Raw genomic sequence first — 21,968 nt, forward strand, 5'->3', positions numbered from 1 at the left:
TTGTGATGAACAATGAGGACGTGATCAGAGACTGATGCTACTAATGGGAGTGACAAGCACCTTGCACACATTAGGACAAGAACTATTCAGTCCTGATTGGCATGTGTCTCCTGTGACACTGAAGTTTTACTTCACGGATATCTAGTACTAATCAAATGAAGGCATGCTAAATGGACAAATAACAGGACCACCCCTGTTGCTTTGCATGTTTTTGAATACAGATTGTGAAATAATGCCCTGGGATAGAAACACGGGGGTATAGATAGCTTTTCAGGCCCTTTCCATGTAGAATAAAGTCAATGTGACTGCTAAAATAAGAGATTTTATGTACAGCCTGATGTTCAGAGCTGCTGTAGCCACTAAGTGGCATTGACCAGGAAAGAAACTGTGGCTGCTTAGCAGCTTTGAAAGGTGAACTTCTTAACCAGTGTACATCCTAGTGAATTAAACAATGCCAAGGAGCATGCCTGGGCAGCTGGAAGTTGTTTGTCCCTGCTGATGGACTGCTGGAATGGTCCTGAGAAGAGCTTTGGCCTGGGCCAACTAACACACTCCCAAACAGTTCAGGAGTTACCCCAGGCACTGTTTAGGAGCTAGTAGAGGGACACTCCTGATTATATGGCATTCAGTTTTGTAGGATTTAGTAATATAGAGGAGTGCTGTTCTGTGCTGGTTGCCTGCAGTGCCAGAGAACAGTCTCAAATGCATTTAATTTACTGATACAGACCTAGCCCTGTGGAACCTTCCCCAAATCTCTGCTGTGCCAGGAAGGGCGCTTCCTTCCTTGCAGCAGGGACAGATTGCACTCTCCACTGGACAGCGGTGCCTGCGAACGTGCCTGCTCATAACCCGTGTCTTCTGGTGATGGTCCCCTGTTACAGGAAAATTGTGCTTGCGCTGAGGGGAGCACTAGGAGTACCATGCCTGCAGCCCTCTTGTGCAATAGAAAGATCAAGAGGATCCTGTTGCTTTTCCTGCCTCTCTGGAGCAGATTGGCACAAACTTTTTCCTTTCATTGCCTTTTTTTTTTTTCCTTTTCATTGCCCCTGAGCTGGAGCAGACTGATGGTGCAGAGGCGGTTAGCAAGTTGTGCCTTGTGTTTTCGTGATTCTTTCTGTTGTGCTGTTGATAATTTCAGTATTGTTTTTGCTTTTAGTCATCTGCTGCTTGTATCCTTACAGGTGTAAGACTGTCTCTTTGCTGCATGTTTTCAGAATGCCTCACACAGTGGGACCCTGGAAGCCTCCACAGAGCAGCAATGGTAGAAGAGTTGCAATGATAAATGTTACAGGAGCCAAATAAAATGCATCAAATACGTAAGAATCCTTACCATTCTTTAAAAACTTGATGGACGTGTTAAGACGAGCAACGTTGATATTCAGTTGTCCAACAACTCTGCGATACCTTCCACAGTCACAGACTGTGCCTGATGCAATAAAAATGATAGAGAAACTATCTGTTTAGAAGCATTTGTGCGTGTGTGTGTGCGTGGAAGGTCAGCGTAGCCCACTTCCAAACCCTCTGAAGGCTTGGCCTCATCTTGTGGAGAGCCAGTTTCACCCTGCGCTGCTGGCCATACTTTTGTTGATCAAAGCACTTAATATTTTGGCTCTCTACACTCCCTTGCTAACTGGCTTAAGGATTCCTACTTTTAAAAAAGCACATAGAAGAGCTTGCCATCTTCTTTCCACCCATCTCAGTGTAGGATTTGCACATCTTTTCCCCCTCTCATTATCAATTCCATCTAGCTGCAGAGATGTGGGTGGTGGAAGGACGAGGTTAGTGAACTGCTGCATGCAGCAGAAATAGTTGATACCAGCTCATATAATCAATAGCTTTCAAGCACTGAAGTCTCAGTTATAGTTTTGTTGGTAAGGCTTGGTATAGGGTTTTTTTGTTCCTCTGTTATTGTCAGGAAGAAAATTCATTGCTGGTGATTTCCCATTAAGAACCAAACTGCCATTGCATATGAAGTCTCCTACAAATGAACACAGCTGTACATTCCAGGTGGGAAAACATTCAAGGTTACTAGGACTGAGAAGAACCTCCTGGGTCATCAGATCCAAATTCTCCTCCTGTAAGCAGATGCATTGAATTCATTTGACAACAGATTTTATCTAAAATCACTTGCGGTTTTTGTCTCCATGGTTCTATCAGGAAACTTTTAAAGGAATTAATTCCTTTGGTATTCAGAAACCTTCTTCTAATTTCTAGTATAAATATACTCCTGGCCTGTTTATGTGTTAGTTTTTATGATATCAAACATCATCCATTAATTTAGGTAACTCTCCTCCATATTTTGTATGTGTTGGTATATTCGTAGCCATCAGTCATGTCCTACCCAACCTTCATTTTGGTAAATAAAATTTTTTCAGTCTCTTCCTACAGTTTCACCTATTCTCAAGTTTGTCGTGTGCCTCAAAATTCTGTGAAATTCCAGACAAACCCACCCTGAAATCAAATACATTCTGCAGAGAAAGATGCATAGCATACCTGCTTTTCCCTTTTTTCCAGAAACCCCCGATAAGCCTTTGGCTCCTTTGTCACCTGAATAAAGAGGAAAATGTATTCTCAGATCTCAGACAGTGCACATGGCAGGGGAGCATATGTGAAAAATCTGTTTAATAATATATTAATGGTGTGCTTCTGATAGGAAGCCCTGATGTACTGCACTGGCAAATTTGCCAAGTCAAACAAACCATGATTAATTCTGGTGTATGGAAAGAAGGAGAACCCTTTAACAGCTAACTCACTGATAACACAGGCATCTTGTGTGCTGCTGGTTCCTGGTACCACGTACTTTAAATATAAACTGCACAATGATCCTGAGAGCTGAAAGCACTCACGAAATCTGCGAGAGGTGAGATCTGGGTTCTCTCATTGCCTTGCAGGACAGAGCCCTTCCCTGGGTTCAGTAGCTCCATGATGCGATGAGGCATCAAGTGAGGCTGATGTGCACTAAGCCACTGAATTCAGGTGTGCAACAGATTCCGTGTGCGGGCAGCAGTTAGCACCTGCACGAAATGAGGTCTGTAAGGAGCAGCGTTTTGTTTCAGATATAGTTCATGGAAGTGTGATTTGTTTTCTTCCAACTGCTTTCCTCTTCTCTAAATGATAAAAGTGACAGAAATACTACTCCAAATGCTGTGCTGTTATATAAATGGAAGTGACCAGCTTTTTAAAAATTCTCAGCTGTAATTTGGATCAGGAACAGCTGGATTTTGTCTGAAATTCATGTCAGCTCTTCTTTTATGAATTAAAACCTTCAGAGGTCAAAAAATACTAATGCTTACTCTGCGTTGTTGATGGCCTTGTTTTGATGTGCCTTTTCCTTTATATGGTTGTGTTTTTTTAAAGAAATTAGGAGTTGGCTGTCATTTTAGTTAGCATTGCTTGACACTGCACACTTACAAGCTGAAATTTCAGGGTTGCTTCATTAAGAACTAGAATGTTTACTAGTGGATTTAAACGGTGACTTTGTGACCTTTGCTTCTGCAAATAAAGAAGGAAAATGAGAAAAACTAGAAGGGGACAGTAAATTGTACATTCAGATTAAAAGAGAGCTTGATTTAAAGGCTCAGAGCATTGGTTTTCTTACAGATAAAGATAAGCAATTTGTGCGATTCTTAAATTCTAATCTCCTTTGGTGCTCAAAGACATCTTAGGAGATAACTATCAGTGTTTTCAATTGTCTAGGTACTGCTGAAAATGAGTCCCTCGGGCCAAATTCTTTTGTTCTTCTCTGATACTGAGTCTGGCTAGAGGCCATCAAAGGTTTATTAAAACATTGGCTTGAGAAGCTCCCTGGGGAGACTGTTGCACCCACTCACCCGCATGCCTGGGCTGATGTGCTGGTTGGAGACCACAGAGTTCTCCTGGGGATAGTGGAGTCCCTGCTCAGTTTTCAAGGCAGGTCTCCTTGTGACAGAAGTAATATTCCTGCTTAAGTAACTCTTTAGGAATACAGGAAAGGAATGCCTGAGCCTCTTCTCAGATGACTAGAGCATAATTTCAGAAAATTATTGAAATAGGTGGACTTGCATTCTACCTTGATTTGCAAGTAATTGTCATCCCTGGTTACATGAGTGCTTTCTTAAAACTCCTAAAATCCTTCCCTTACTGAGCTGTCCTGTGCATTGCTTGCTCACGTGTCCCATGGCACTGCAGGTGACAAGGTATGGCATCCCGAGCAGCAGCAGAATATTGACTTAGACCTTCAGCATCCAGAGCAGAGGCACAAATTTGGCTTTCTCTTTCAGAGCGTTCAGAGGAACCACAAGGGCTGGATTTCTCCCTCGCTCTTTTACCACCAAAGAGGATTGATTTCTTAACCCATAAAGCAAATTATTTTAGCCAAGTAAGCTGGATATATTGCACATGAGAAATAAACCAAGAATATCTCCGTTAGCTCTTGTCACCAATCTTTACGCATAACTTTATTTGGAGAGCATTGTTTACAGACGTTATTTGATATTACTCCATACCTGTAACTCTCACAAAACACATATTTACCTTGAGGGAAAAAACAAGAAAATTCCCAGGCCAGAGCTTACCCTTTCCACCAATTGGACCAATTTTCCCAAGCATTCCCTGGTCACCAACATCCCCTATGGGTCCTTTGTTTCCTGAGAGAAGAAATAAAGAGGAAGAGTATTGATGGTTTCTGTCATTTCTTTCCCAAGGCACTATTTAGGTCTCTACTCCTGATATTTTTCCCAAGTGTGGCCAGTCCATGTGTGTGACAAAGATGAAATGAGAGGAGCCCCAAGGATGGCTGGAGGACAGTGCAGATCTCTGGTACTGTAGTACACAACAGTGGGATGTTGCAAGGCACTTTAGTAGAACTGCCAGTTCAAATGCCCAGAAACATCCTGCTTTCTTATAGAAAATACAGATGACAACTACTGGTGAGTATTCACAGAATCACAGACTGGTAGGGGTTGGAAGGGACCTCTGGGGATCATTTAATCCAACCCCCCTGCCGAAGCAGGGACACCTACAGCAGGCTGCACAGGACCTTGTCCAGGCGGGTCTTGAATATCTCCAGAGAAGGAGAATCCACAACCTCCCTGGGCAGCCTGTTCCAGTGCTCCATCACCCTCAGAGGGAAGAAGTTCTTCCTCATGTTCAGATGGAAGTTCCTATGCTTCAGTTTGTGCCCATTGCCCCTTGTCCTGTTGCTCGGCACCATTGAAAAGAGTCTGGCCCCATCCTCCTGACACCCACCCTTGAGATATTTATAGGCATTTATTAGGTCCCCTCTCTGCCTTCTCTTCTTCAGCCTAAACAAGCCCAGCTCCCTCAGCCTCTCCTCGTAGGAGAGATGCTCCAGTCCCCTCATCATCCTTGTAGCCCTCAGCTGGACTCTCTTGAGTAGTTCCTCATCTTTCTTGAACTGGGGAACCCAGAACTGGACACAGTACTCCAGATGGGGCCTGACTGGGGCAGAGTAGAGGGGTAGGAGAACCTCCCTTGACCTGCTGGCCACACTCTTCTTGATGTATCCCAGGATTCCATTGGCCTTCTTGGCAACCAGGGCACACTGCTGGCTCATAGTCGACTTGTCGTCCACCAGCACACCCAGGTCCCTCTCTGCAGAACTGCTTCCCAGCAGGTCCGCCCCAAGCCTGTACTGATGCATGGGGTTGTTCCTCCCCAGGTGCAGGACCCTGCACTTGCCCTTGTTGAACTTCATCAGGTTCCTCTGCGCCCAACTTTCCAGCCTGTCCAGGTCTTGCTGAATGGCAGCACAGCCTTCTGGTGTATCTACCATTCCTCCCAGTTTTGTGTGATCAGCAAACTTGCTGAGGGTGCACTCTGTCCCTTCATTCAGGTCATTGAGGAAGAAGTTAAACAAGACTGGGCCCAGTACTGACCCCTGGGGGACACCACTAGTTACAGGCCTCCAACTAGACTCGGAGCCGTTGATGACAGCCCTCTGAGCTCTGCCATTCCGCCAGTTCTCAATCCACCTCACCGACCACTCATCCAGCCCACACTTCCCGAGCTTCCCTAGGAGGATGTTATGGGAGACTGTGTCGAAAGCCTTGCTGAAGTCGAGGTAGACAACATCCACTGCTCTCCCCTGATCTATCCAGCCAGTCGTGCCATCGTAGAAAACTATCAGATTGGTCAAACATGATTTCCCCTTGGTGGGGGATATATATTCATATATTGATTTTACCTCACAGCCAAACCAGGCTGACAGCAGGTTTTAATTGTTAGGGGTTTTTTTTGTTCCACCCCAGACAAAAGGCTTTCCTTCTTCCTTGAGGTAAAAGTCCTCACAGCTTTGCTGGAAATCCTCCTCAAAGCAGGACTGCAAATAGGGAGCTAGTAGTTTTGCTGCGTGTGCTTTCTCAGTGCTCAGAGCACCGAAATAACGGATGCCTTTTTAATTGACTAATAATTTAAGTTCTAAAATAGTTGGCTAATGGTGACAGTCCAGTTTAGGGACTTTTACTTTGTACACTGGATTTAACATCATGAAGATGCTTTGTAAATGGTCGGTTACCCAATTCCCTTGTATCTTACCTGATCTTTTTTTTTTAAGGTAAGAAGTAAAGTCATTTGAATTCATTTAAAAATGGAAAAGTTTCTTTTGTTATAACAGTAAGAACAGGGTGATTATAAAGCTTCTGTGAAAGTAAAAACTTTCCTGATTAGTCTTAAACCACTGTCAAGAAGGACAGAGCATGGATATGCATTATCATTAAATTGTAATGATAAATTAAGCTTTTGGATCAGAGTATGCGAACAAGGCTGACATTATCACATCTGGTGCCTCCGAATGCTCTGCCCAGCTCACTGTGGATGTGGGATATGTTTAACAGAGCCGAGTCCTGAGACATCTGCGACTCCTTGTTCTCAGCTCCGATGCTGTTTGATCAGAAGAACTTTGTTTCTCAGTGTATGCCTCTGTTTGCTTTTCTGCAGAATAGGGACAATGGAGACTGAATTTTGTTGAGCATCCTGATGTATTACTGGAAAATAACTCTCAAAATTCAGTTTCAACTAAAGGATCATTTCAGTAAGAGAACAGTAATATTATACATATGATTATACATATGATACATACTGATTATACATATGACATAAGTAATGGTTATATATATGATCTGGTTTATTACATAACTCTTTAAATCTATTGCCATATATAGCTATCTTACGTATCGGTAGGAATTGCACCAAGCTCTCCAAGTATTGTTAGGTTCACTGATTAATGTTTGACAGGATTGTGAAATCCACTGGTGCAACAGGAATGAAAAGCATTAAACATCACTGATCATATGCACTGGTACAGTTGTGTATAATGGTATTCATATACCAGTAATAGCCAACAAACTGTCATAAATACCTTTTGGTCCTTTTGGTCCGACCTTTCCTTGTTTGCCCACTTCTCCTCTATCTCCTTTTTCACCTTCATCCCCTTCCAAAAAAACAGAAAATAAAGCATCATGGTACATTTCTCTCAGTGCAGTAAGTGCAGCTATACATCCTCGAAAGTAAAGTTCACAGAGTTTTTTTCCTGCTAAGTTCTTTTTATTTGTCATTGAAGGCATAGTAACCACGGGATAAATTTCTAGAGAAGAGCTGATGAATCTGACCGTCATTAGGAAAAGCTAAAAACTTTCCCTTTTGGAGAGGCTATTCCAACATGAGAATTATACAACACCAATTTCTAGTCCTACCCTTTAAGCTCAGTTAGCTATAAAGCAGGTAAGTGAGCCAGTCTTTCTCATGGGAAAACTGTACATACACGGAAGAACTGGCAGGGGAGGCAACAGGAATTTGTTAATTGTTCCTAGTGACTCTCTGTTCAAGGCGTGCAGATGCCTTTGGCATGGGAGGAATGTAAATATGGTGAAATAGATCTTAACATAGCCCTTAGCACTTCGCATGGCAGAAGTCTTGCCTTCCGTTTTTGACAGATGACATTTACGTGTTGATATAACAAACATGTTTTGCAATTACTCCCCTCCTTTATGTTGAAAATGTCATACACAGAGTATCTGTAAGAGGTAAAATCACTTCATTTTCTCCAAATGAGATCAAGACCCTATTACACAGGTTCCCTTAAAGTACTGTATAAGTACCCTTACCATTGTAAGAGACAGTCTCTCACTGAGCAGCTTGCAGTCAAAAGGAGCAAAATAGCAATTAGTAGGAAAGAAATGTTATCTCCATCTTAGTTAGCATAAAATTTCACTTCACATTATGCAGGAAATTAGAGGCACAACTGGAGTTAATTTTCTTATCTTCTGCTTCTTAGTTTTGAGCCAAATCCCAAGAACATCTTTCCTCTTTTTTTTTTTTTTAGACAAATGCTGAGGGGGAGCAATCCCTGCACCCCTTTGCACCAAATGACTAGCGCTGGGTACAGGCAGCCATCCAAAGGCTCTCCCCTGTATCCTACCCGTGCCGTCGGCCTGGCTGTGCGGTGGGAAGCAGTGCCACATCTCTTGGCCAAGCCAGGACCTCAGGTGTGAGCGGCAGCTGATGGTGTCTATGCCTGCAGCCCAGAAGGGGAGAAGGGGCTGCAGTTCTGCACACAGAGTACCCAGGGGAGCGGCTCTGTGTGGATGTCAGCAAAAGAGAAGTGAGGACAGAACAGCACTACAGGACAAGACCAATAACCTGTCTTGCTGAGGGTGGTGTCTCCAGCCCTGGTAGAAGGTGTTCGGGGAGCTGGCTGTGCTGAGGGTGACTGTTTCCCAGGCAGCCACTTCCAGCCTCTCACGAGCAGTGGTTTCAGGGCTTGCCTGAGCCAAGCACTGCATCCAGACCACTTGTGAGCAGCCACTGGTGATTCTTCCCTGCACAGATTAGTCCTGTGCCTTTTAAACCCATTTGTATTTTTGGCCCCTATAATATCCTGTGGCAAAGAGGTCAATGATTTAATTATGTGCTGAAGGAGAAGTAGCTTCCCGTGGTTGCTTTCAGACTGATTGTTTCATTGGATCTCATTCTTATTTTCTGAAAAATACTGCCCACTCATTCCTGATTCTCCTTCTTCTACTTCTGTAGCCATAAGTAGTGTATCATGGGCTGTTCTGTGGGGTGATGAGAGATGAGAGTTATACTAATGTTAATTGCAGCGTATAAAATGTAGTATTAGCTGTTTGGCTTCTTCCAGTGTCAGTTGTGGGGAGTGGGCTGAGTCTGTCCCTGGGGGGCAGCCTCACCCCGTCAGTCAGGATGCCTTTTGTGGGAGGGTGGTCAGTGGTCCAAGCTGAGGAAGATGAAGGCTGAACTTCTGTCTGTGTTGGAGGGAGGAAGAATTTGTCAGAGCAAGGGACAAGGAGGAAACATGCTGTGGTGTGAGGACTGGCTCAGTCAGGCGCTTTTTTTGTTTTTAACACCAGCCGCTACAGGACGAAGTAGGAAGGGAAAAGGCTGTAAGCAGTCAGTAATAGAAATTTTAAACATCTCTCTTTTCAGAGATTCTTAAAAAATACTGGAAAAGTCAGTATATATTTCCAAAGGCCAAGCTCCTGAAATATCCAGCTAAAGCTGTAGCTGGAGCTGATGGAAGGATGCCTGCTGGTACTGGGTTCTTGTCTACTGATCATCAAACAGCAAAGCCAGAGAACATACGGTTTAATTTTGCTGTTGACCTCAGTGCTAACAACATTTACAACTGAGAAACCAAGAAATTGCCCTTTCCACATCCATTTATGAAACCCTTGAGGAAAGTGTAAAAGTCACTTCTCAGTATCTCAGAAATTCAGAAAACATTCCCAGAGGCTGACAAAGGGCTTGTGAAATGAAATTCCGGGAGAAGGTGAAGACCTGATCCGATCATGGTCTGCAAATCAGTACAAGGGGAGAAATGTGTGATAATAGAAACGAAGCAGTGTGTGATTCAAAGGCTGCAAAACATGGTTGAGTGCTGACTAGAAGTGCAACATGGGGATATTTAACAAATGGACTGCGCTCTTCGGCAGGGCAGGGAGATGTAGGAGGCTTTTCACACCCAACCTTTCCCCGTGCAATGAATTCCTTCATGTAAGATATGCTGTAACCCTGGGTCTGGTGTAGAAACTGCTGAGGGAGTTTCTCTGGCCTGTGTCACACAGCAGAGCAAGCCAGATTCCTGCTGACCTTACAAACCAGGGCTTGTCACCCTGGCAAACCTCATCACCTCTCTCAGGCCAGCCAGTTACACTCCCTGTGGCTTGCAGACTGCTCGGTTGGGTTAAAGGCTCCAGAGAGACTGTTCTTTGCTCCAGAAGGATGACCTCTGTGTAAGAAAGGTGCCTTTTTTTTTTTTTTTTTTAATAAGAAACATTACTTAGACAGCCAATCTTAGAAATAAAGCCCAGGAAAGAAAGTCAATATACAAGTGGAGAAGCTGTGATTACTTTCCAAACATGTTTTCTTCCAATCTCAGTTTGAACATTTTGAGCCACTGAAGCTTTCACTGAAGCTTTTTCTGAGAGACTTTGGAGCAAGCTTTTCACGCATGGGGCTGCTGGAGATGAAGCTAGGTTGTCCTGTATGGGCCATCAGACTGAGACCCAACAGATGAAAGGGGTAAAGAGTGCGGGAAAACTTATTCTGGAGATTTTGAGAGATTAGGGAGTGTCTCAACTTTTATTGCTAACACCTCGTGTAGCCCCAATATTTGCTCAAGCCCTCTAAAAGCCTAAGGGAGAGGGAAGTAACATCTATCACCTGTTTCATCGTGGTGTAAAGCAGCCTACCTCACTCTGCCTTAGTGTCCCTACCTAGGTAAATAGGAGGAAGAATAATTTGCCTACTGTAAGGGAGAGAAATCCTGCTTTTCTCCCCATATTGCAGCTGAGAATGGGACAAAGCAAGGGTGGAAGCAAACAGTGCTCATTAGTGGTACCATCTCCTTGTTAAGACTGGATTAAGCTCAGTGCTTGATAATATGGTGTTATAAATGTATTGTGTCCACCTTTAGCTGTTGTGTGCAGCAGTCTCAAATTTTGGCAGGAGATGTGAACTCTTGGGTTATGCTCCCCCCGTGTGGTCTCACTACGATTGGCAACGAAGTAGTAGCGATTGCGAGAGGTTGGCTGACTTTGATTTGGGCAGGGGCTGAGTCGGCTTCATCTCTAATTTACGGTGTCTCTCGCTTTCCGCTGGGACTTCATGTGGACACACCATCCTACTGTATTAGCCACTTCTTTTTTAATCTGACAGAAAAATAGTATAAATCCCTCCAGTACTCCGGACTGGGATTTTGAATTTTGTACTGCTGTGCTTTGTGCAACATGTGTTTTCTTACAGAAAAAAAAAACCCTCTGATCCCTGGCCTGAGATGCTTATAGTCTATACCTAGAGGTTAACTTCTCCTTTGTGCTGCTTGGGGCAGCGTCAGGTTAAGTTTTAACCTAATTAGCAGATTGTCACCTTAAAACTGTAGTTGTGAGTATGTCAGATAATGCACTGCACTGGCATTTGAAGCATGGGTGAAGCACTTGGAGCCAGTAGCTGAAGCAAGACAATTTCTCAACCTTGTTAGTATTCCCTCAAGCTGATTCACTTCTTCTGTGTCACAGATTTAGAATACGATACTATTAAAATGAACACATGGAACAATAAATTACTAGATTCTTCCAGCTTGGGACTGTGCAAGACAGAAGGAAAGCAGAAGCCATGCACAGTAAATGACTTTTGCAGCCATTAGAAAATTTTAATTGTAGTTGAGATGGAACCCTAGTCCTTCCATCTCTTATAAACAAGCTCAGGAAAATGCTGAAGGTCTAATAATCAGCAGGATTTTTACGCAGTTGAACGAGGCTCTGCCTTTTTGGGAGTTTCACTAAATAGCACAGTGTGGAGGAGTTACATTTGGTAAGAATTTAATTAGTAAGAATTTACTGACCTTCAAGTGACTTAGATTTCCCTGCTGAATCTTTTGTAGGCAATTTATCTAATTTGTGTTCACGAGTGGAGAAGTTTTCAGGTTAAATTGTTCACATATGTTTAGTGGCTCTCCAAGTCTTGTGATTGAGGGCTGACCCTGGTTCTTGGAGAATCAGGGTGTAATGCCTGGGGATTACGGAGTCCACACTTCTCTACAGAGACAGCCCTGCATCAGGGTGAGAGCGTGTCTGCAGACTGCCTGAAGGCTGAAGCCAGGAGGAGACTCCTAGCTGGGCTCACGCCTGTGTTTCTCTGTGCGCACGTAGCCTTTTCCCGTGAAGCTCTGCTGAGAGACTCCCCAGGTCCACGCAGGGTTTTACGGAGGTGCTTCATCAGCTGTGCTGGCAAGTCATGGCCTCAGGTCAGCTCCAGTTCCCGTCTCCTGACCAAAAACACTGCAGAAATGTTAATGCTCTCTCAGCCTCTCTTTTGCAGGTATACCTTCCTCCACACTCCAGGGCATACCTACCCTTTCAAGTGATAGAAGCACCACTTATGCCAGGCTACAGCACAGGTGTCCTCCTACATGAGATACTCTGAACTGTAAAAAGCCCACCAACACCCATAAAGTCCTTGAGAAGCACCGGGGGCATGACTGATTTGCTGTGAGGGGGAGAAGGACGGTTAATTTTGATTAGTATGCACATGGATGCTTTGCACTGCTTGTCTTGGATGCATTTAGCATTCCTAGGCATAGCCAATGTCCCACCACAAAGGCTTTGTATGGAATCATGGAATCATAGAATCATAGGAAGTTTTGGGTCAGAAGGGACCTCTAGAGGTCATCTAGTCCAACCCCCCTGCAGCGAGCAGGGACACTACTAACTAGATCAGGATGCTCAGAGCCCTGTCCAACCTGGTCTTGCATGTTTCCAGGGATGGGGCCTCCAGTACCTCTCTGGGCAACCCGTTCCAGTGTTTCACCACCCTCATTGTAAAGAATTTCTTCCTTATATCTAGCCTAAACCTACCCTGTTTTAGTTTAAAACCATTACCCCTCGTCCTGTCACTGTTGTCTCTACTAAAAAGATTGTCCCCATCTTTCCTATAGGCTCCCTTTAAGTACTGAAAGGCTGCAATCAGGTCTCCCCGCAGCCTTCTCTTCTCCAGGCTGAACAAGCCCAACTCTCTCAGCCTGTCCTCATAGGAGAGGTGCTCCAGCCCTTGGATCATTTTTGTAGCCCTCCTTTGGACCCACTCCAACAGTTCCATGTCCTTCTTGTGCTGAGGGCTCCAGAGCTGAATGCAGTACTCCTGGTGAGGTCTCACCAGAGCAGAGTAGAGGGGCAGAATCACCTCTCTCGACCTGCTGGCCATGCTAATCTGTTGCCCGGTTTTATCCTCTTGTCATGCATGACACAGTTCTGCTGAGCGCCACGTTTCATGCTCATAGTCCCACCCGAGGTGACATAGGGACCCTCCCCACCTCCACAGACAGACTGTGAAAAGCGCAGTTGATTCTGTCTGTCCTGGGTGTAAAACTAAAGGGATCAGGAGATGTGCATCATTCTGAACCTTGAAGACTCCTCCAGGACCAACTAAATGCTGTGCCCTCCTGGAAGAGCCTCGCAGATAGCCATGGGATTAGCTCTGCAGCCTGCGGACACTAAGCGACCCTGAGCATGGTGAACCTTTGCAGCACTCGCGCATGCATGATCTCTGTTGAGAGGTTTTGTCACCAGAGGGAGTCGCAGACTCCAAGAAATAAATAGATACAGCCCAGTTTGTCTTTCCAGTGTACAAGCACGTCACAGCTACGTCAATGGAAAGCCTCCAGATTTCCTCTAATTTCACTTTCAGTGTCTTTTAGATCCTTAGCAAATTTCCTGTCGCAGTGGGGATGCTTGCTGTCAAGATATATCTGGCTCCTGAGGGCAGGATTTCTTGACGTCCTCTGCCTATCTGACATGACGTCCTCTTCCCTGTCCTTTGTCCTCCCTTCAGCCCCCAGCGCTGGCCTGCACACCTCCCTTCCCCTCTGCCTGACGTTGAGCACTCTTCTGACCCTGTGCTGAGGGAACTCCACTCACCGAACAGAGGAATATTAATAATGCAAATGCGTATTTTTAGTGAGTGAGCTGAATCAGCTCAGTGAGAAGTCTAATGAGTAAACAGCTGAGGCAGCATAAGCTGAAGGTAGGACAACATGGCAGAGTCGGGGAAGAAGCAGATGTTGGGCCTCCCTTTTTGGCAGAAAACCTGACAGATGAGTGCAGCTGTAGTGTGCAGCTGCACCCATAGCCACGCTCCCAGGTGTCCTGCAGGAACATGCAGGGCTCCCACAGATTCCACTGTTCTTGGACATGTTGTCTTTTTTCACCCAGCTCCAAATAAGACAACAGAGACCATTCCCTGATCAAATAGAAAGAAACTTCTGGAATAAACTGGATTCTCTGCTAGCTTTTCTGTGTTCCACTTATAAAAGTCCACTGACTTCAGTAGAAATATCCTCTTCTCCTATTGCATTGCATGAGTCTGACCCCAGCCCTCAGCAGACTCAATGAAGCACTGGTGACTTGTGTTATTCGAAAGTGTGGGCCTTTGTGCATGGCTGGGACATACATCATCTCTTTAATAACACAGAAATAGTTTAAATTATTCCTGACTCTCCTTTTACTTGATCTTCCTGATTTAATTTTCCCAGCATGTGCCCCTGCCATTCTGACGTGATCTTAGAGATCCATGGACTACGGTGGCTTCCGTGAGGAATGAGACTGACATCGGTAAGAAATACAGACCCAGTTCTTTTGAATTTATGTATTAAGTCCCCACGTACATACTTTGTAGCTCAGGCTGATAAACTTCAGAAACTGAATGTATGCTAAAATGAGGAGGTCTAAAAGACATGAAAAACAGAGTTATGTGTTGCAATTAAAGGGCTTTTCAGATTAAACGTGAGGCGCTAAGAGGAAAGTTTAGTTATAGGTTTGAACAGCCTATAGGATGTGGTCAGGCATTTTATATTTTCGGAAGGAAATGTGGATAGCAGCATATCTGGTTTCTGAGAGAGCCTGAGATTTTCCAGGAGTGGCATTGCGTAAGCACAATTAAAGCTGAGAGATGGACAGCTATACTGGAGACCACAGTAAATGCTATTTTGAGGCGCCAGCCAATGTCATAGAGTTTATAAGCATCATTTGTCAGAAATAATAACAAGGAAATGCTTTACATCTAAATTGCTATGGGAAACTCCCGGTATTCTTCAGATTTCATCTCATTCCAGTTTCACAACCTGGATCTGATTCAAGACCTTTGAAGTTCATGTGTCTGGATTTCCAAGGAAATAAGCTGGGAGCTGGGACAGACAGCAAGACCTAGAGCCAGTCCTCTGAAGCACTGAGCTCCCATGAATCCACATGAAATCAGCTTCCGCAGAGCCAGCCCCCACCTCGGTCTTCTTTTTCCACTGCTCATGCTTTTAAGGGGAGTTTAGGAGTCAAACTTTTGAGCCTTCTCCTTATTTCTGCCCTCATGTTGTTGTGTATTGATTTACTCAGACCAGGTAAGATCCCATCTCATCTATGCCAACAGCCCACTTAGAACTTCCTTTGCAGGTTAGGCAAAGCTGAGCTGGCAGTCTCCAGGCAAAAACAGGCTAGAAGAATGGATGGAGCCGGGGCACCGATCGAGGGCAGAGCCCAGGGGAGCAGAGCCCAGTGTTCCTGCTGCTGCCAGGGCATGGACCAACAGCTGGTGCTTTTGCTCTCACTGCATTAGCTGCTGCCTTCCAACAGTCCCAGGTCCTCTCTCAGCAGCAGCAACAGCCAGCCTGCTTCCAGGCTTTGAAGGGTGCAAAGTAAGTGACAGGGCCATGGCTAATTTTGCTGGGCCAAGCACTTGACTGTCCTTGGAAATTCATTGTTTTGTTTATGCTTGACCTGGGTCTCTTTGGACCCAAGAAGTCGGAGGAGTGCAGAACTTGGCCTTTATTGCCCTAGTTACTCTGCTGTGGATCCGTGTTACCTAATGTAAGTTTTCAGAGGTCCTGTGCCAAAGCAGTCCAGCTAAGACCAAGGTGTTCCTGAACATCTCAGGTCAAACACTAGTTATGAATACTGAAAATCTGGTTTTGTCCAAAGCACGTGTTTTTTGCTTTTCTGGTTTCCTAGGGTATTTCAGTAAGGGTCCTAGAAAATGCCTCATAACATTTCTATTTTTAACTGCTATATAGGCCAGCTTGCTGTGCACCTCAAAATCTTTTTCAGGAAGGCAGAACAAGACAGCCACTGCACTAGGACTATGTTCATTGAACAGAATCTCCTCTTTTGGAGAAGAGACCTGATCGTTGCCTAGAAAAGGAAACTGGGAGAGGAGTGCCAGCTTTTGCTTTTCTCTCATTCTTTTTTTCCCTTTTTCTGGAGTGCCTGTTTAGAAAATTTCTTGGCATAATGCTTTACAAACAGACTTCAACTTTCATTTGCTTGCACCAGAGATGGAAGAGCAGCAGGCAGATGGAGGGGATCGTGAGGCGCCTGCTTTGCATCACGCAGAACCACGAGAGGTCAGACTTAGACTCCTGTTCATTTCTAATGCCGAGCAGTTTAATTCGGACAGACTTCTATCATTGCAACAGAAAGTGCAAAAGGCTTACAGGACATTTACTGCATCACTTCTCTTCCTGGGAGACTGCATCCCTCCAGAGTATTTTCTAGCTCTTTGTGTTATAAACCAAGGCCTCTGGTTTTGCCTCACGCTTTTTGGGAGCTGGTGGGACTGTCGCAACCGGTTTGAAGACTTTCCTGATAATCAGCCTGGAATTACCCTTTCTTTTCATCCCGTCACTCATACCATACTTCTCTTGTGACATCTCAGGTATGAGCGTAACAAAGAGTATATTTTTGAAGGGGAAGAATTTGGCTTGCACAAATTAACTTGGACAACTTACACGTGGCTTGTAAAAGAAGTGGCCAATTTTTACAACACTGATGACCCTTTTTGAACAGATGATCTTCAGGGTGAGCATGCAGAGAAGTGGAGTGCTCCTGTAGTAGCTGTGAGTGCCTATATGATGAATTGAGTAATGCAGCCTCCAGTCATGGCAGAAATAAAGGGTTCTAAGTCCTGAGCCTCTCCAAACAACCTCCCTTCTCCCTCAGCTTTCTGCTCTCCATCGTGCTGTTTGCTGGGAACAGCAGTATTGCTGCTGCATAGCACCAGGGACCATCCCACTTGTAGCCCGCAGACTGGATCTGGCCTTGCACTGGGACAGGTGAGGTGAGACAGCATAGGAAGTCTTACAGCTATTGAATACCTTTTAATTCCATGCGCTTCTAGGTGCTTTGGCCCATGAGACACTCCCATGTTCATATGGAAGGAGGAAGTTGCCACAACACGAATCTGGCCTGTGGTGGTAGAAAAAGCTGGCCATCGTACTGTGCGAGCTCAGCACCCCTGTCTTGTGGGAGCACTACTGTGTGCGACAGCAGCCAGAGATGCTGAACAGACAGGGGTAAAGCGGTGAAACTTGTGCGGGGAGGGTGGGTCAAAATCAATTTTCAGGAGAATAGTGGACAAAGGGGCACAACAGATATAGCACAGAAAATAAAACTTCCAGCAACAAAAGTCAGAGGCTTGTCCATTGTCGGGGTAAATTATGAGCAGCAAAGTGTTGCTTGTGGCTGTGGTGTGATCAGAGGCTGGGGATCATGTGCTCGGAGTCCGTAGACAGAAGATGGATAGAGAAAAACTGGCAGCAGGACAGACTTTCTTCTGCCATATTAGGTCAGTATGCTTCATCCTTGACTACAACAAATGCCTGAGGAGTAACAGGGTAATTCACACACCCAGCCTGCTCAGCCTTTAATTGCCCAGCTGACTGGCAGTCAGAATAACCAGTGCCTCTGAGAGCTGCTTGTAACTGTCCCGGCTGAGCTCAGCTCTGGTAGGAATTGAAATTAGTCTATAGGATCATATCACATAGACTGAAATATGTATTTGATGACCTGCAGTGGATGTGAGCCAGTAATTTGGAGGTGATTTTCTCGATACTGCATTTACCAATCACAGATCTTAGTCAAGGTAATCTAATTTTAAAAAATAAGTGAGAACCCTGCCAATATACTGTTTGGCTCCTCTTGTGTCTTGGTGTCAGCCAGGAGGCAGCAGGCCTGGTAATGACTAAATCCTGACTTTTTCAGTATCACTCTTGCAAAGAACTGTAGTATCTAACCTTTAAATGCTCCCTAGAGAAGCTAGACCACAGAAACCAGCTGGAGTCCCAGCTACCATCATGTTGTCACCAGACCACCTCATTAGCCTTGTGACTTGTTAAACATAATTTTGTCAAACTTTGTTCTCCAGCCTGCCATTATTCAGACACTAACTAAACAAACTCCCACTAGCACCCATGGGGATCGTTACATCTCTCTGCATTTATGCTGTGGCAGCAAAAGTTTAAGCTTGGATTCTAATCATAAAGAAATTAACTTGCTGATTAAAAATGGTCCTTTAAGCAACATGCATTTGAATAATCCATCATAAAAACAAATGAGTCTGTAGCAGCGCTTTAGACTTGATAATCTTTTTTCTGCTTAAAATTCAGATCAGTTGCATTTTTTTTCCCTCAGTCTGTAGCCTATAGAAAAATACAATGAATTACTAAAAAGAAAGCAATAGTTCGAACTGCGATAGCCATTGTGTGGAATACATATTTTAGATCTGTCAATGCAAGATAGATTTGTATGTCGTGGACCTAATTTTTGGCTGCAGTACCCTCCAGGCAATTCCATTGACATTAGCTGCGTTACACACAAAGTAAGTTAATGCATAAAATTTGATTTCAGATATTTGCAAAGTGTTTTGAAGATGAAAGAACTGCACGTGCAGAGCTGATCCAATTCTCATTGAGATCTATGGTGAAGGTCCTGTTTAATTCGACAGGAGCTGCTGGATCAGGTCTGATGAATGCAGCAGAACTCTGTTTACAAGTAAGCATTTGGAAATAACGACAGTCCAGTCATCTTAAATATTGTGTATCTCTCCCTACCTGTAGGTGCAAAGTGAATCATTAACAGTTCACAGTAGGTGCCTACTTTTAGACAAAGTTACTCAATTTGTGGCTGCTAGCTGTACTGCTTGTGTGATGAATACAAGAGGTAAGAAAAGATTTATGTGGCTGGAGAAAGATGCAGAAGGACATCTCTAACTCATGAGAGACTGTGTGTCACTGTTCCTGAAACTAAACAAAAGCAAATTCAAATCTCCTTGCTTCATCACTTTCCCCCATCACAGTTCCACTTTTCTCGATGTTTGTACAGTCCGCAATAATTCACATCTTTCATCTCCAGCCCATGCCACAAGCCCTCCATGTCTCTATTTTTAAAAATCAGCCTTTATAAGTACTAGTCTCAGCATTAGCAACCTGATATTCCTCACCTTTTGGTCCAGGTAAAATTGTGTGTGTCGAGCAGACATCTGTTGTAGGTCGATTGTCAACATCAAAACCAAAAATCTGAACTTGGAAGATAAAAAGCACTACTAGGGTCCCGTATTTCCTTAGCTGTTGTTCTTTCTTGCTGCTCATCCTTGCAGCTTCTCAGGAAATGCCTTTCGTTGTTGCAGTCTTAACAAATGCAGCTGATTCAAAAATAAATGCTCCGCTGACTGAAGCAGTGCAAAGATTGGGAGCTACATGCAAGAACAGCTGAAGAAAGTGAAGAAAGGAGTTTGACGATGCTGTAGTTATTTCTGTCCTGCACATTATCCAGGATATTTATTTAACACTGACAGCTGTTTATTCCAATTTATCTCTTATCTGTGAGATGTTTAGCTGTTTTTGCCATGGAAAATTTCTTCAATGTGTGAGGATGTCTCTTTTGTAATTTTTTTTTTCCTTTCAGCACTGACTCTTCACGCCCAGCTTTTTACTTACTCAACAGACAAAAGACTTCAGTATTGTATCCAAGTGACTAATTAGTTATAGGACACTTGTGGCTGGTTTTGTAAGAGTAATGCAGACTCTGTATACATGTAGAGAGACTTTTCCACAAAAGCTTTCCTCCAAGGAGACTGTTAGTGACAACGGACAAGCTGCCAGTCTGCTGTGGATAGATGTCACTGATGCTATTTCACAGCTTTGGGTGCCACGTACCCATAGTCCCCAGAGCAGCAAAGGGAAAGTTGATGTTACCAATGGATGTTTGAGCCAGAAACCCAAAACCAATGACTTTACGCTTACAGATTGCTCCACAATGGTTGCTCCAAGCCCAAATTATGCTGGTAGACATAGTAGAGAAGGACAGACTTCGGGATTGAAGCCATAGAGCAGGATGAGCTTGAATGCCTGCAGTACCTCCTCCCATACCATCTTTACTTGCTAACTGGGAGAGACTGTGCATCAGGACAGTGGTATAGCATACTCCCAGCAGAACGTCATCTTTGGTTTGTCCAAAAAGCTGCTACTGGTTCAAATCCACATGATGTAGCTGTCAGATTTTCAGTTGGGTGCTGGGACTTTGAATTCAGGTGTAGGAGGCCTCCTGGATGGGGGAACAGGGAGCATGCAAAACTGCTGTATAACCTCTTGGATGGAACTGTGGCAGATATCCGTCCATGTGCAATCCCTCCCCAGAAAAAACCTCTAGCTTTCTCTTAGGGAGAACACTGTAACCAGGGACAACAGACTGTTCGAGGCAGCCTCGCAGCAAAGAAAGGGGACACGAGTATTAGAAATCTTTCCAGCAATTTTGTTAACTTATGGGTTTTCAGACAACAAAGGAGACAGCTACTCAAAAAACTGAACTATCCTTTTGAACTGCCTAGTGTGTGAGAGCATATTTGCTTTCCATTCTAGGCAAAAAATGTATTTCCTATGATAACAGATTTTGAGATGCTTTCCTCATTGTTTAAGAGAGTATTAGTTCCTCAGCCCTGCAATGTTTCAGCCTTTTGGTAGACAGAAAAAGTAGAAGCACTGATATAAAAGTGAATACCTTTTCTTAAAGGCTGAAGCAAGGCTCTGAGTTCAAGCCTTCATCTGGGATGAAATGTTGGCCAGAGTCCCAAGGGGGGTCAAGACACTCCTCTCTCTCTTTCTTTCTAGCCTTGTGACAGACGGTCCCACTTTTCAAAACACTGTTCTTTTTTGTTAAACTGTATATAGTACTTTTCAGAAATAAATAGTAGCCTCTGTCCTAAAGAATGTCATCTAACACCCTCAAATGTGGCCTTGATAACAGATACACCACAGCTAGAGGGGGAGGAAAGAGAAAGCTGGGATTATTGATGGATAGAGCCTTACCAGAAATAAACTTGTTCCTCTGTGATTTGCGTTGGGCACTGTGCCTCTGACTTGTACACTGTAAATCTGTTTTATTTATCTTTTTCTTCTCTTTACTTTCCATTTTGTGAGCAGAAGGTCAATGTAAGAGCAAGAATAGAGAGCGTAGGAGTGGGAAGCTAGTGTACTTAGCTTTGGAGGAGGCATTTTGGGAAATGTTGCCAAACTGACGTGAATGATGCTATCTGTTCCACAGTACTGAGAGACTTACAGTGACTTCTTTGTTATTTATCAGGGATAAAGAGAGGTAACTGTAAGTGAGAGAGGAAACCATTTGTTTAACCATTTCAGTCACTGACCAGGACTAAGCAGGGAACATTTTTCTGATACTTCGATTGCTGTTTGTTGCAAGTTTGCTGATGACACCAAACTGGGAGGTGTGGTAGATACACCAGAAGGCTGTGCTGCCATTCAGCGTGACCTGGACAGGCTGGACAGTTGGGCAGAGAGGAACCTGATGAGGTTCAACAAAGCCAAATGCAGGGTCCTGCACCTGGGGAGGAACAACCCCATGCATCAGTACAGGCTTGGGGCGGACCTGCTGGGAAGCAGTTCTGTGGAGAGGGACCTGGGTGTCCTGGTGGACGACAGGTTAACCATGAGCCAGCAGTGTGCCCTGGTTGCCAAGAAGGCCAATGGAATCCTGGGATACATCAAGAAGAGTGTGGCCAGCAGGTCGAGGGAGGTTCTCCTTCCCCTCTACACTGCCCTGGTGAGGCCTCATCTGGAGTACTCTATCCAGTTCTGGGCTCCCCAGTTCAAGAAAGATGAAGAGCTACTGGAGAGAGTCCAG

The 21,968-nt window shown here is 44.4% G+C and overlaps 1 protein-coding gene and 1 long non-coding RNA gene across 4 annotated transcripts in view; one reads left to right on the forward strand and one right to left on the reverse strand.

Annotated features, from left to right (window-relative positions):
• The window catches only part of LOC142360819 (uncharacterized), a 22,159-nt gene extending 20,828 nt beyond the window's left edge, over nucleotides 1-1,331 (forward strand). For both annotated transcript variants that reach the window (XR_012763384.1, XR_012763385.1), the window contains exon 3: nucleotides 1,182-1,331. This is a non-coding gene — a long non-coding RNA (uncharacterized LOC142360819). The remainder of the gene's footprint in view (nucleotides 1-1,181) is intronic.
• The window catches only part of COLEC10 (collectin subfamily member 10), a 25,123-nt gene extending 5,542 nt beyond the window's left edge, over nucleotides 1-19,581 (reverse strand). The window contains exons 1-5 of one of the 2 annotated variants that reach the window (XM_009937884.2): nucleotides 19,273-19,580; nucleotides 7,358-7,429; nucleotides 4,554-4,625; nucleotides 2,494-2,547; nucleotides 1,331-1,426 (exon numbers count right to left, since the gene is read on the reverse strand). In XM_009937884.2, the coding sequence (XP_009936186.2) occupies nucleotides 1,331-1,426; nucleotides 2,494-2,547; nucleotides 4,554-4,625; nucleotides 7,358-7,429; nucleotides 19,273-19,420 (442 nt within the window). In that variant the 5' untranslated portion in view covers nucleotides 19,421-19,580. Of the gene's footprint in view, nucleotides 1-1,330; nucleotides 1,427-2,493; nucleotides 2,548-4,553; nucleotides 4,626-7,357; nucleotides 7,430-19,272 lie in introns of both variants that reach the window. The other variant, XM_075415646.1, reaches the window with a different exon arrangement.
• Between the last annotated feature and the right edge of the window lie 2,387 nt (nucleotides 19,582-21,968).

The sequence above is a fragment of the Opisthocomus hoazin genome, chromosome 3 (assembly GCF_030867145.1).
Source record: "Opisthocomus hoazin isolate bOpiHoa1 chromosome 3, bOpiHoa1.hap1, whole genome shotgun sequence".
NCBI classification, from domain to species: domain Eukaryota; kingdom Metazoa; phylum Chordata; class Aves; order Opisthocomiformes; family Opisthocomidae; genus Opisthocomus; species Opisthocomus hoazin.